This window comes from Dermacentor silvarum, chromosome 6, assembly GCF_013339745.2.
Source record: "Dermacentor silvarum isolate Dsil-2018 chromosome 6, BIME_Dsil_1.4, whole genome shotgun sequence".
NCBI classification, from domain to species: domain Eukaryota; kingdom Metazoa; phylum Arthropoda; class Arachnida; order Ixodida; family Ixodidae; genus Dermacentor; species Dermacentor silvarum.
Genome location: NC_051159.1, coordinates 76,831,278 through 76,846,313, shown reverse-complemented (window position 1 = coordinate 76,846,313; position 15,036 = coordinate 76,831,278). Strand labels below are relative to the sequence as shown.

Genomic DNA, 15,036 nt, shown 5'->3' with positions numbered 1-15,036 from the left:
GCTGAAAATTGCTGCACGTTTTAACCGCTTCAGATTCATGTTTCAGTGTCGGGGGGATGAAGGAAAGGAAATCTTTCCTTTAAGAAACGTCTCTTTTCCCTACACGCCTTCCTTTTTCTTTCGAAGGAGAAGAAAGCTATTGACAAACCTCCTCTTTACTCGTACCTTCTCTCTTTATACAACCCATGCTTCTTAGTTTATACAAGTTCTATTTCGAACTACTGCTCATAACACTTTTGCTTCGGAAACGCATTTTTCGTGCATTTATGCGCGATAATATAACGTCAGGAGGGAAATACTTCCGCAAGATCGCGTCTTGAAGGAGACATTCGGCTTCAGCTGATGTCATTGCTCATTTGCGGCTTATTCTGCATAAAATAACTTGCAAAATAGCCGTCCCAGAGCTGTGTAAGGTGCAGGTTTGGAGGCTAAGTAAAACAACGCTTCAATCACAAGCACGCATGGTACCGTTTTCGTACTTTCTTATTTTCCTCAGTTTCTTTCTCTCGATGCAATAAGGGATCAGCAGACATCCTTCAACATTACATCTTCCATACCGTGCACAGGTTCTGAAAACAGCAAAAATTATGTGACGCTGCGCAGAAACGGTACATGCAATGCTAGTCGTGTCTTCGCGTCCAATTTAATCACGGCATACGAGATCAATTTTGTCTTGCCAGCTTTGCCTTCGTTGCTAAGTCCCAGCTCGTGCGACTCTCGAATCCATCTCTCGACAGCGCGTGGTCAGCCCGTTGTGCTCCGAATCCCTTACTCGCTGATGCCCCTCATTCAGCAACGTACCCGCTTTTCTTTCAATATTCACCGCGTTACTCCCGCTTAGTCGGTCGCCAGTGATGGCCGCCTCAATTTCGAGACGCAGATAGCGTAGTGCCTACGTTGCGCTGGCTGTCTTGTTCTCTTGCATGCTTTGCATTGCAAATGAAGCCACAGATGCGGGTGCAATCTATTTCCCTCTGGCGCATCTGCAACAGCCAACGCCGTGGCGGCATGATTCGTGAGTCTTAGCTTTTTTGTGCTTCTCGCCTGAGGATCGTCCTCAAGTCTCATGTGCGGTGCTCGTGCGGGCACTTTCTCTCTTCTTTTCGCTGTCTTACGAAAGAAAGGTGCCCTTTCGTTGAGTCCTCTGAGGACGTCACGCGGTTGAGCTAAATATGTTGGTGGCGCCAAACGGAGAAGCTCCCTCCTTGGGGACCGGATGAGAGACGCGCGTCGCAAAGGGGTAATGTGCCGGGTATCTCGACGGAGTTGGCACTTTGTCTTCGACAGGACCCATTACGATACGCAAGAAAAGCGTTGGCGTTAGTCTCGAACGCTTCATTCGGCGCGCCCGTAAAACCTCTTGTGGCCCATTAATGCTTCTTTGCGGAAAAACTTTGCGACTGAGCGTCGTCACCTATGTGGAGCCGGAGTCGGCGAGGATACGGCCGATGCATTTGGGCGGGGTTTTGAACCACAGTACGCAAATACGTTTGGACACAAAACCGTCTCTGCATCTCGTTTCTGTTCTGCTCTTGGCGCAATGCACATTTACCGTGGATCCGTTGGGTGTAGTCATCAATTAAATCGTGCACAGGCGTCTCGCTCGCTAATCTGGGTGTCTATTCATCGATTGCCATGAGCGTTCAAAACGCTGGAGCAAGTCTCTGTGCGTAAGGAGCATGCAAACACCCCGTTGTAAGGAACTACATTGCAAATAGCCTGATGTTTAAGAAAGCAAAAGGAATTCTTCACATTTGAAGCAGCTCATTTCTGTACGATATAATATTGAGGCTTGGAGCTAGCTTCGTATACGTTTTGTGCAATATTTAGCAGGAAGGTCTGCCTGCAAATCTTCATCGAAGCACGTCAAGTAATCAGAAGGCATCTTGAAGATCTATTTGATGGTTATATTTGAATGAGAAGAAGGGGAACCGAGGGGCCCGATTTTTATTAATCGTATCATAAGACGCCGACAAACAAATACACCAAGGGCAACATACGGTAACTTACTTGTACTTATTATTGAATTAAAGAAATGATAAATTAATGGAAATGAAAATGGATGAAAAAACAACTGGCCACAGGCGGGGAACGATCCCACGTCTTCTCATTACGCTATATATTACGGATATATTTGGTTTTATAGCCCAAGCACATTGTATGTATTGTTTCGTGTATTGTCTGTATTTTTAATTTTTGAAGACAGGGTATTCTTTGTAGACTTCAGGTTGATTTGGGGTTCGAGGGATCTAGGTATTTGTCCACTTTTGCCTCGACAAATTAGGTAATTTCAGGCCTGTTAGTGCACGTAGGGCAAAGAAAAAGGCGTCAAACCAAACTGTTGGAATGAAAAAGACTCACTGAGTTAGCGTAGAGCTATGCACGGAGCAGTATTAATGCGTAATTAGTGCAAAAACGACCGCAATAAAACCCAGATGCACTCGTTTTAACTGCAGGCGCCTACAACTGGAGTCGGGTGTGCGGCTTTACTCAACAAAAAAATATGCGCCGATCCCGAAGATGGTGCAGTATAAACAACAAACCACGTCGTACACTAATGCGCCAAATATGACTTTGTGGTTCTGCGATGTCAACAGCTGTTCTGTCACCTTTTGTTTATACGTCTATGCAGATGACGTCACTTTCTTGTATTGCAGATGTTACCAGTCGTGCACTTGAATTGCAAACAAAGCGCGAGACGAACGGTTAGAGCGAAACTCCTTTGCTTAATCGTTTGTGGAGTATAGCTGCCGTTCTCGACGGGACTTTAAGCACGCAGTTTCTCTGATGCCAGCGTCCGGTTTGCATTATGAGGAGTTGGGCACTGTTAAAAAAATGCAGTGTCAATGAACTCTGATCTCTATTTGGATAGTTGCCGTAGTCGCTGTATGTATGCGAGTAAGTTTTTCAAGAGAAGCAATTTCCGGCAGGCTGTATTGTATCGATGGTATAATGTCGAACATGTAGCTATCAGTCCCACCCTCTCTACCACTCGTAGTTGTGGGGAACGCAGCGCGGAGCCACAAGGTACTGGCGTTGTTCTCTTCAGCCTTTTGTGCGCCTAGGCATCACCGCGCAAGTTGCAGTAGGTGTACCCTTTCGCCCGCGCTGCTCCGTCGAGGCGCACTCGTGACGTGGGGTCGCTGCTATAAACAATAGACGTCGGCGTTTTCGCCCAATGGGCCATTTGATGCTTTCGCATCAAAATAATTAATGAAACTGCCCTGATCCCTAAGTTGGACCCTCCTCTTCAATTCGAATCTGCTCTGCGGCAATTGCTTCAAGTCGTGTTCGCTTTTATTATTGCGATAGCAATTATATGGACACTCAAAAGCAGATTTCTGCCGTCGGCGTCGGCGTCGCCGTCGCCGTCGCCGTCGCCGTGAGGTTCCGTATGACGTCAATGGAGATGAAATCGTCGCCGCCGATAAGTGGTTCTTGAGGGAAAGGGAAAGGTTGGCGCTATCTTCTGCAGCCCTTGAGGGAGCACGGCTCAGGTGGTGGTGGTGGTAAGTGGTTCTTGAGGGAAAGGGAAAGGTTGGCGCTATCTTCTGCAGCCCAACGTCGCCGATAAGTGGTTCTTGAGGGAAAGGGAAAGGTTGGCGCTATCTTCTGCAGCCCTTGAGGGAGCACGGCTCAGCACGTCGCCGCGCGCCGAACGCTGTATGTGCGAGTGAAAGGGCGCGAGGGACGCGCGCTTTCACGGGGAGTGAACGCACGGCGGAGAACAAACGCGCGTTCTGCTCTGTGCTCCCTTAAGGGCTGCAGAAGTAGGCGTCTCTTTCCTCCTCTACAATCGCCATATATATGGAGCAAACGTGCCTTCTTCCGACGCACGAAAGGCCGTGGGGGGAGGGGGAGGGAAGGGAGGCGACGTTTAGCTGCGGCACCAAGTGCCTATTTATATCAGAGGCTCCGGCAACAGTCACCAACGCCGCACACATCTTGAGCGAACGCGGGCAAAACGCCGACGGCGTCGACAACAGTTCTGCGTGTTGCCGGTGCTGCTGCATGTCCAAGTTTATACAAGTGATAAAGCTGCTATCTTTACTCCGTATAGCTATCTTCAAGTTTGCTATCGCAATTGATGCTTCACCTTTCAGGTGAAACTGCGACAACTTTTTTTTTTGTTTTTGTTTTCAGCTTTAAAAGAGTTCAGCGCCCCTGCCCACGCTCGCGGACATGGACGCCGCAGCCATAATTATGTCTTTTATTGCGATAGCAATTATATGGACACTCAAAGAGAATTTCTGCCGTCGGTGTCGACGTCGCCGTCGCCGTGAGGTTCCGTATGACGTCAACAGCGATTAAATCTTTGCCGCGCGTCGGACGCTGTATGTGCGAGTGAAAGAGCGCGAGGGACGCGCGCTTTCACGAGGAGCGAACGCGCGGTGGAGAGCAAACGCGCGTTCTGCGCCGTGCTCCCTGAGGGGCTGCAGAATTAAGCGTCTCTTTCCTCCTTTACAATCACCATATACATAGAGAAAACACGACTTCTTCCGTCGCGCGAATGGCCGGGGCCGGGGGGGGGGGGGGGGGGCGGGAGGGAAGGAGGGGAGGCGCTGCTTAGCTGCGGCACCAAATGCGTATTTATAAAAAACTGTGCGAGGCGAGAAGGTGGCAAAGACTTCCGACGCTGCTTGACGAGTTTCCCGTTCTGATCTCGTCGAAAACATCCGAGCTGCCCCAAGAGGCCATGGCAACAGTCACCAACGCCGCGCGCGTTCGGTGCGAACGCGGACAGCACGGCGATGGCGTCGACACCAGTTCTGTGCGTGGCTGGTGCTGCTGCGTGTCCAAGTTTATACAGCTGATAAAACTACTATCCTTACTCCGTATTCTCTACTAAGTTGCTATCGCAATTGATGCTTCGCCTTTCGGGTGAAATTGCGAAGTTTTCTTTTTTAATTTTTACTTTGTGGTGTGCTGTACTCTCGATGGAAGATCTCCCATGATTCAAACGCGCGAAAAACAAACTTTCTGCTACGAGTATTCACTCCATGTTCAGTTTCTTGCCCAATCTGCGGCCGCGTCTTGAATACAGCGTTTATGGACGTTCTCTCGATGGCGAGCGCGTGCCACCTTCAAGAAAAGAGAATTATTTTTCTTCTTTTATGCGGCGCAGATTGCCGCCAAACTTGGTGACGAGCTTCTTTGTACGTCTAGGAATCCGAAATAAACAAAAATAGAGAATCCGTTTTCCTTGCGATAATCGCAATTTTAGCCCCCAACATCCCGCCCTTTAGGCTGCTAGAAATTTTATTACACCCCCTTTTGTCGCATCCTCGTATAGTTAAAACTCCGTCACGCAACGCTGAACCTTGCTATCGCGGTCAGTGCTTCGACCCCGTTCTGGTGAAACTGGCAAGTTTTGAAACGTTCTTTAGCCACTGTAGCTTTTTGTAGTGAGAGCTACATTCGCCGCATTCTCGCCGTTTCGCTGTGGTTGGTGGCCGGTTGCTAGCCGTTGCCTAGCAACCGCCGCAGCTGGCAGCGCCGCTCGCCGCGCGTCTGGCATGACGTCAGAGGAGGAGCCGGTGAAACCGCGAGCTGAGCTAACACCACCTAGACTAGTCTAGGTGGTGTCTAGAAACTCGCATAGATGGTGGCGCCAGTTTACCCTCTAGGTGTTATAGTGAGAAACTCTATGTTGCTAGGCAACGGCTCAGCCAACACGATGGTGGCGCCAGTTTACCCTCTATGCGAATTTCTTAAAGGGTGCCGTGCCCTCATGGGAATGACGGGATATGTGTCTGCGAGGCTTGTGTTGGCTGGTGTGGAACGAGGCTTCGTCTAAAACGTGGATATGGCTACACAAATAAGGCGTTCTTAAAGTAAAATCTACATAAAAGGCTTTCATTCACCGATATTACATCTCTCAATAAAGTTTACTCACCTACAATGCAGGTTCAAGCGAAGAAAAGCAAGAACAAAGGACAAGTTGTTCCAAAGCGAGCGATATCTTGTCGTCTGCCCTCCAACTTTAGCGGCCAGCTGATACTTTTTACGTTTCATATAACTGTGCATCGAAAAGGTAAGTCCTCAAAATTAAACAAAACATGTTTTTGTGTAATAATAAAGCTAAAGCAGTTTTTTACGTGCTGTTTTAGCAGGAAATGAATCATTGTGACCGGCCTAACCGTGCTAGCCAGGCGCGTCTTCAAGGCGTTCTGGCTCTCCAAGAACGATACCAATCCGAAGTCACAATATACCGGCATTCCCATGGATACCACAGCGCAGCAGCGCCAGTTTTCCCTCTAGGTAAGATAGTGAAAAACTCTATGCCTAGCAAGCGCCGCAGCTGGCAGCGCCGCTCGCCGCCCCATCTGGCATGACGTTAGAGAAGGAGCCGGTGAAACCGCGAGCTAAGCCGTTGCCTAGCAACCGCCGGCGTTGCAGTGGCGTTGCCGGAGTTGCATCACCGGAGGATCCGGCGTTGCATCGTAGATATAGAAGGGGCTGCTTGGCGGGATTCGTCGGCAGATATGGAAAGTGAGTCGGAGAGACTGAAAGAAGGCAGGCTTCGTCGTCGAAACGAATTCAAGAGGAGGCAGTGAGCCGAGGAGACGGAGGAAGAACAAGCCGCATGCCTCAGAAGCGTCGTAAGTACGGAGCGGCCAGGCGAGTGCAACCAGATGAGGATGGTTCGTCGTCTAGTTCGGTATCTCGTGCCAGGGTCGCGGATCAACGACGGAATGAAACACCTAGCTAAACAAAAATTGGGATTACGCTTAAGCTTCGCTTCTAAGAGTGGAACGCGATAGCATTCAAATATCCCTGACTGCTACTCATGGTTCCCGACGACTGCAGCTTATGCAACCGTAATGGTTACTGGAAAACACTGGCGGCGAACGCTATGCACATAGGCAAGCTTTCTGGTGGAAATGCGGCCTCTTGCGTGGGCCGATCCCGGAGATAGTGCACAACCGCGCCAAAGAAATTACATCATTTTCAGGTTTCCGTATTTGTTTCGCACCTTCAATATTTCAGTCTGAGAAGATTTAACATAAAAGGCATGCGCAGTGGGTGTTTTGTTTCATGACATTTGTTTGTGGGTTGTCATTCTCAAAATTATGAAAATGGCAAAGAATGCAACAGAAGGTATGAGCAACATTGATGATAGAATGATGTGGCATACCTAAACGTGGTTGGGGATGACTTTCACCGCTGCGGGCGCCAATGCCGATGCCGACGCCAGATTTTCTGCGCCACGGGTCACTAAACGCTATCACGTTAAAACATTAACCGTACCTCTCGCTACGCACACCCAGGCATAACTGAGTTAAGCCACAGCCATTTTTTTTCTTTTTGTACTGAGATCGCAATCCCTTTGGTGGCCTATATTCCCATTTTCCTGTAATTTAATAAACAGCAACAGCTGTGCAACTTATATATTTTATGACAAAATTGGGACAGCTTTCACTTTTGCTGCCGTGCCATGTACAAAACACTTGCAAATTCTGCGTGAAGAAAGAAGAAAGATAAATTTAACGGCGGCTCTCATTTAAACCGTAACGCTAAGAACATGCTGCCGTGCTCAAAGAGGTGAGGTGCCACCAGTCGCGGTTGTATGGCGCTTTTGAGCTCGAGGATTCACTCCCAGTGGCGGAAACCGCATTTCCAGGGCGTGAAATGCAAAGAAAAAAAAAAAAAAAACGCTCGTTTATTTGGACTGAGGTGTACATTGAAAGAAACCCTTGTGGTAAAACATTATTCCACTGCCCTAAACTACGGTGTGCCTCATAATTGTGTTGTAGTTTTTGGCACGTAAAGCCCCAGAACCTAATTTAATTATAGGGAAGGCGCCAAGTTGTGAACGTGTGCAATGTGAGGTCGTTTCTGCCACTCGCATGTCCAGAATGGTTCGCAACGGCAGAAGCGTTTTGAGTCGATCAGCCGGTAACAAATTTGTTAACATTTTTTTTTTCTTTTGCGTCATGCGTCCTTGTTTTTTCATTCCACCACAGAGCAAGCCGCGCCCATGTAGGATCGAAATTAAGAAAACATTCTTGGAGCCAAGTCCGTTTTGGCTTGTTCGATCCTTTATTTGCGCAATGATCGGTGTTCCTTTTGCACAGAGGGGAACCGAGTTCTTTATGTAGTCTGTCGCCGGCGAACCTGCTGCGGGGCTAGCACGTCGTTGTCATCGTCTTTAATCACTCGGTGTCACCGCCGCCTCCACCGCTTTTTCCTTTGGACTTCTCGCCGCCCTTTCCCTTGCCTTTTGACTTGCCACCGCCTCCGCCACCGCCGCCGCCTCCGCGTCGAACTCGAGACATGGAGGGGCCTTCGTCCACCTCAGCCTGAAGGTCTGCCGCGGCAGGTTCTGTAATAAGCAGGAAAAGAAATGTTCGTAATACTTATTAGTGACGTAAAGTTCCACCGTGACCGTAAGATAACACGCAGATACAAGACAGAGATTGTTTTTGGGTGGCTTGAAATACTGGTGTCTGTTGCCAATTAATTACAATGTACCTATCCTGACATAATATTCTGTTTTCTCTGTGTCTGACATGTATACGCAATTCTGTATTGGACCTGATACTAGCCTGTTGGCTATCGGTTCGAATAGTTTTTAATAACGTTTCTTGCACATGACTAATAAAGCTTTTCATTGAGTGGTGAATTGATCGATTGAGTGATGGACTGATTGATTGAAAAACATTATCTCAGAAGTTTAGTCCACAACTTGGTATTAGGTGACTAATTAACAATGACACCAATTGCGAGAAAGTGCTGCAGTGCAGAACAATAATTCGATAACAAAATAAGACGTTTTCTTTAAATATATGTAATGGCACTTGGAAACGGGCCACTGCATCAGTTATTTTTTCTTTTTCCTTTTTTTTTTTACTGTAGATTAGGCTTCCCACATTGAAACAGCTAACATCATAACAGTGAAAGGACGGTACGTGGGGTGTTGTTGAGATATCAAGTACGCATGCGTAGTTGGTAGGTGCCCTTTCTGAAAAAAAAAAACCAGTCCTTCCCACATTTAGGCGGCAGCACATGGATACAATCGTATACATGTCCATCTAGAACGCAATATCGGCTCACCGGGAAGCAACGAAATCGATATCTGCACAATGCGAGCTGGTTTGAAAGAAATTGCCTACGAACAGCGGAAGGCACAAGAACGCGCGGGCAGCGCAGTATTCTGCACGGCTCCTTGAATCTCGCGGCAGTTGCGTTAATACTGTTAATACTCTTTCCTTGCTTGGCAGCGCATTGCTCGCGCGCTCCGGACAGAAGTGCGGACGGCAGCATGAATTCGCGAATGGCAGCCATCTTCAATGCTGTGATTCACGTGCCCGAAATTTCTCCACAGAGAAACTTGGGACCGCTTTTTGCAGGTGCTGTTTGAAAACGCGTAGTTACAGTTTCGTCACTTCTAATCTAGGGCAGATCGCAGACTCACCTTCATCTTCGCAAAGGACGAGCGAGGCGACTACGAGCAGACCAATGCACACGATAAGCCATGCCTTCATCGCGGAGCCGTGAGTATGCTGTGTGTGTCCTTCTCAAACCTCAGCCTCCGGTGAGCGTCCTTTCGAAATTGATGGGTCCTTTTTATGTAGCGCTGTTTAGCACTTTCGAAGCAAGGGGCGTAGCCTTCTGGTAAGGTTGTTCGGGGCCCTTGTTTACCGAGATACGTGCGTGTTGAGTCTTGTAGAATGCGCGGTTCCAAAGGCGTAGTGATTCTTCACGTTCACACGCGACAAGTTCGGTTGCGTGCCCACTGTTGGACTTGAAGGCCTTCCAACTGCAGACTCGCGTGCCCTCAGCCATACACGTCGATGAGGTCGTGGCGTGCTTAGCCGTTTGCGCGGTATTCGGCTCCCTGTTTGAGTGCCTTGTACAAATTCACACACTGTACGTTTATTTCAGCTGCAGTTAAAGGAATGTGAACAGAGTCCTAATGCTTAGCCCCACTTGAAGCTCATTCGTGCGAAGTGCGAAAGTTGTCCTTTTGAAGTGCGTGGTTTGCAAGGTGCAGCTGAACATTTACTAAGAGCGTGGGGCACGTTGATTGGAGATTACACGCCATAAAATCATGGTACACTGCAACACTTTCGGGTGGCTGGCCAACGTACATTAGTCGAATCAAAATGTTACGTATAGTGTAGATCCCAAAAAAGTGCCAATAACAGCAACTTTCATGACTCAATTAGGGCAAACAGCAGTTATTAAAGTGCGGTGGCTCTAAATCATCCATCCTGCGGTTTGATAGCGAACGTCTTTTTCCCTGATAAAGACAGCCGAAGCGATTAATTTTTAATTTCCCACTCCTTGCTTGACACTCACTGTCCTGAAGCCCTTTGCTTCTTACTGCGCATCATTTTGCACAGCACAGGGGAATGTGCTCGACATGGACCGGACACGCTTAACATATTTTCTAGCTTACAATGATTGATCGCATGCAGTCGATGGGCAGTCGACGGAAGGCGGACGTGAGGTTGTGGTTAGGGCGTTGGGGTTGAAGACAGTAATCGCTGATTTAATTCCATAGCACACACCAGCTTAAGTACTTTCTTTCGCTAGGATCATTCAATTTTTTTTTTTCATAGCAACGTGCACTTCACCCGTAGCTCATTTAAAACTACATTTTGCTGTAAGAACGGGAAGACTGATTCGTTCAACTCTTTGATTCGTTCAACTCAAGCATGCCAACAGCAGTTATCAGTAGAGGTGAACAAATCCTCCTCCCGCCCCCCTCCTCTATTTTTGTTTGTACAACTAGTATTTGTTGGTTATTTTAGACGCTCTTGAATATGCCACTGACTGAACTCTTTCACGGCGCTTTCGAAATGCTGCGAGCGCACTTCACAGGTGCATGTCTGAGTGGTAAATGTGAGGATGCCTGCCCTTCTAGCTGACAGTGAATAAATGTTTTGCGCCCGATGTAGACGCATATGCAATCGCGCCGTAGTTCATTCGAAGTCAGAAATGCTTAGCGCTACAATTTTACACTGCTAGCGGTACAAATGTGTCTGTGGTTGGAATGCCGCATTTAGTAAAGCTCTTTTTGTAGAGTTGAAAGGCGTTAATTCTGCAGTCTGCGGTGGCGCTCTGGAGCCATGCGTGTATTAATGCGTATAATATTCTCAGCTTACTTTTCCCACTATAGATCGTAAAAAAAAGTTGTTGTTTTTTCTTTTTGTTCATCCTTATGGTTTGTCGCTGCATTACCTGAATGCTAATCGCATTAACGTCGTCAGTAGTTGTGAGGTATACGTTCTGCCGGAATATTTTTTCTCCCGCACCCTCAACACCCGAAAGTCGTTCTCACCTCATTTTCCACCTCGCCTTGTAAAATTCGCCCGCCTTCCTTCACCATTACCCTCAAGCCTAACATTTTCCCCCGCCGTCCCTTACCCTCAGCTAAGAAGAATTGACCATCGGCCATATGCTAAATTTTCTTCGTTGAAATAAGTACTTTACTTGTTCTGCGAGTGATAAGTGGTCATATGCGTGGGTGCTGGTAAAAATTATGGGAGTGGGAACATTCTTTTCAGTGTTAATGCATAGAGTTATGAACTGTGAACCGGCAGTACGTGTACCGGCTGCAATTACTCTTTAACAGAGGGCTCTTTACAAGGGGCAATAGATAATTGGCAACTTGACCCGTGACAATTAATAACTCTTAAGAGTAGCGTATTGTATTTTTTTCCGATGAATGTCCTACTACGTTTTGCCAATACTTGTACAAACGGGGCAACGAAGTGCACTGAAGTGAACAGTCACAACAGCCACGTGTTTTGCATTGAGCGCACGTCAAAACTGACAGAAGTCTGAATAATTTTGCCGCCTAACACAAATAATACAAATAATAAGGAAAAGAGGTAGGTGGAAAACCACAAATGGAGCCGCACTGTGGAATTTGAAAATGATAAAGTTGAGTTAAATGCCTGAGATAGGCAATATTTTCATAGGTAGACCTGCAGACCGGTCAACTTATCCAAACGTGGCCAGCCGATCTCGGGAATTAACGTGGATTTATTTTTTTCGACTTAAAATAATGAGAGTCATTTATAGATAGATAAGCTCGTGGTCAGTCTGGTGCTTAACAGACATGCCTAGTATTAAACAAATACAAATCAATATGCCATTGAGACACTTTGAGGCTTATTCTCATTTCAGAAAATTCTCGATCTTGATTTGTTAAGGGTAATCGTGCCAATCGCATGCTTTTGTACCATGACGGAGATGTACTGATGGTCAGGAACCCAGTTTATCGTGTTTCAGTCACGTGGCTGCGTACGGCTATTAATTACGTTTCAACAGCATATCACTCCCGTTACACATTGCGCATGCAGATACGCTCTATAAGATAGCTTAAACATGAACGAACAGTTAGTTTACGACCGCTTCATTGACTATCTGTGAAAGCTATACCAGCAAGAGATAGAAACAATTACTAAAACAACAAGGTGTTAGGTTGGGCTGGTGGAACTATTAAAACAAGAGTTAGAACGGCGCTAACTTATAATAGACGGGCTTCAGAGTGTTCTTTCATCAAGGGCGCGCGGCGCCCTTTGGCCATTACTGGCTCTTACGCCACAGAACGCTATACATCTTGAGTACTGGCTTTAGCGCACAAAAGACGAAAACAAAGAGAGATTAATACTGGAGAAGGCGATTCTTCTCTCTTCGTTTTCGTCTTTCGTGCGCTAAATCAGTAGTCAAGATGCAAGTATATCAACTACCCCTGCTGTCCATTCTGCTACCTATACATCATCATGATTCCAGGTGCGCGGAAAAAAAATTTCCCATTTGCCAGACCATATGCGGAACATTGTGTTTAATTCTGGTCCTCAGCCGAGGAAGAATGAGCATACTTGATGGAAAAGCTGCCTTGCCCAGCCCGTCTTCTCCATCTGCCTCGCCCTTGTGATTAACACAAAGGCAGATACGGCGCGCTCTGAGCTCGTCTAGTCGACATATCGAGATGAAAAAAAAAAAAAAAAACATATTTGAAGTTTGTCTGAGAGCTACGTTGCCATGTTTTACTCATTCCTTTTTAAAACGTGTGTATGCGATGCCGTTGATGGGAGAAAATATAACTAACAAAACGCAACACACCACAAAACAGAGCTTATCTTCGATTCTGCGCAATTCATCGTCCGGAACTCGAAGTGCTGCATGTATTTAGAGCAACGCCTACAACGGTTCCAAATTTCCTTAATATTATTGAGCTGGTGGCATTGTGCAGGTTGGACAGAAAGTTACGCAAAGCCAGAACGATTTTATTTATATAATTACTCGGTAAAATAAATGCATGAGAGCAAGAGGAATTAATTAAATAACTACAACTTACGCCGCGCCCGGCTTACTTGGATAATTATGTGTAATGATGGATGAATGGATGGACGAGCCGATGGATGGATCAACTTACGGCAATTTAATTAAAAACGTGGAAGGTGATTCAGTCCCTATAGTTGAGGTCGGGGAAACTGCCTTCCTGGCGTGAGTTGAGGAGGAGAATAGGCTGTATGAATCATATAATTTATTGTGAGAGCCGTGTTCGGTTGGCAACCTTTGATCGACGTCAGATAGAGGTTAAATCGCTTTACAAAGTTTTGTCATCAGTTATCATCTTCATAGATCTCATATACCCAATGGCCCCAGAGACCCATTCTCAGTTTCACATTTCTTTGCGAAGCATAGTTATGCAAGTTCTGAAACGGGACAATTTTATCACAAAACAGCCATGAATATCGCCTAAGTGCTTACTGTATGGATGATAGCAGTGGGAACGTGTTGGAAAACATGCGGACACATTCGCAAAAAAAAAAAAAAAACTATAAACATCGTGGAATAAACAACGTATGTGCGCAGTGCTAATGAAAGCAAGACAACCTGGGGCGGTATTTTGTAGCGATGCCTTTCTGGGGATAATGCCTTTTTGCGCTTATCGCGCTTTGTCAGTGGTCAGAGAGACGGTCCGCTCGCGTTATCAACTGGATCAACCGGCCGTGAGCAGTGGATGATAAGACCAGTATAAAATAAGTCATAAGGCATCGTTACAAAATACCGGCCCTGTTGTGAATATACGTTGGCTTCAGCATATTTGACAGTACTTTACAACGTTTGTCAATAAAGTACTGCGAAATGTACTATCGTTTAGTGTGTAGATGCGTGTAGCATATAAACGTAACTTTAAGCACCTAGGTGTAACTGTTGCTTGGAAGTGTGAGATCACACGATAACCAACAGAAGAACCGCGGAACTTTCCGGAACGTTGTTCCAGTGGCTACTCATTTATACACTTCCCATTGCACTTTTTTTTCTTGTTTAATTGAAAAAGCGCAATCTGCTCTAAATTCTGCGCGTGTTTTGTAATTTAAAGGCGCGTGCACTAAAAGTAAATGTGTTGAATGGAACGAAGAAAGTATAACAGACTCTATAAAAATGCAAACAAACAAAAAATAACGTCATCAGATATTTACAGCTTTCCGCTCTCTGGAGAACACGTTTACTCTTTGCGCGCTCGCTATATCGCAATGCGAGGTTGAGCTTCTCACTGGTGGAATTTTCAATGGCACGTCCGTGGCAGTCGTTTTTAATTCAGTCCCGCGCTCCGTGTTTTCATGAACGTGACCAGGTCTTATGTACGGCCTCAGTGGACCGCAAGTCCCCGCACTCAGGCCGGCAACCAGAGCGAAGCTCGTAGTCGCCAACTATTCCTTTAAATATAGACCGTAGCTGGAACAGTTTTACTGCTCGCGTGCGTGTGTGTGTGTGTGTGTGTGTGTGTGTGTTTATTTTTTCGTTTTTTTTTACACTCAGCGGAACATTCACTTTTGATTCTTGCTGCCAAAGATTTCATTTCTGTGTAGATATTAACGTCAACATTGCAAAAAGAAGTTGAGCATGCTTTCGCAGATGTTCGTATTCTAGCGTATTATTCTGTCTTGGGCTATACACTGGACCATAATACTCTTCACATTCATTCATTCATTCATTCATTCATTCATTCATTCATTCATTCATTCATTCATTCATTCATTCATTCATTCATTCATTCAATCGAGC

At 46.4% G+C, this 15,036-nt stretch overlaps 1 protein-coding gene across 1 annotated transcript; it reads right to left on the bottom strand.

Moving 5' to 3' along the window:
- Nucleotides 1-8,024: 8,024 nt before the first annotated feature.
- Nucleotides 8,025-9,551, bottom strand: LOC119455071 (uncharacterized). The gene is made up of 2 exons (XM_037716579.2): nt 9,419-9,551; nt 8,025-8,326 (listed from the first exon to the last, which is right to left on the bottom strand). The coding sequence occupies exons 1-2, from the start codon at nt 9,486-9,488 to the stop codon at nt 8,157-8,159; spliced, it is 240 nt and encodes a 79-aa protein (XP_037572507.1). The 5' UTR covers nt 9,489-9,551; the 3' UTR covers nt 8,025-8,156.
- Nucleotides 9,552-15,036: the final 5,485 nt, after the last annotated feature.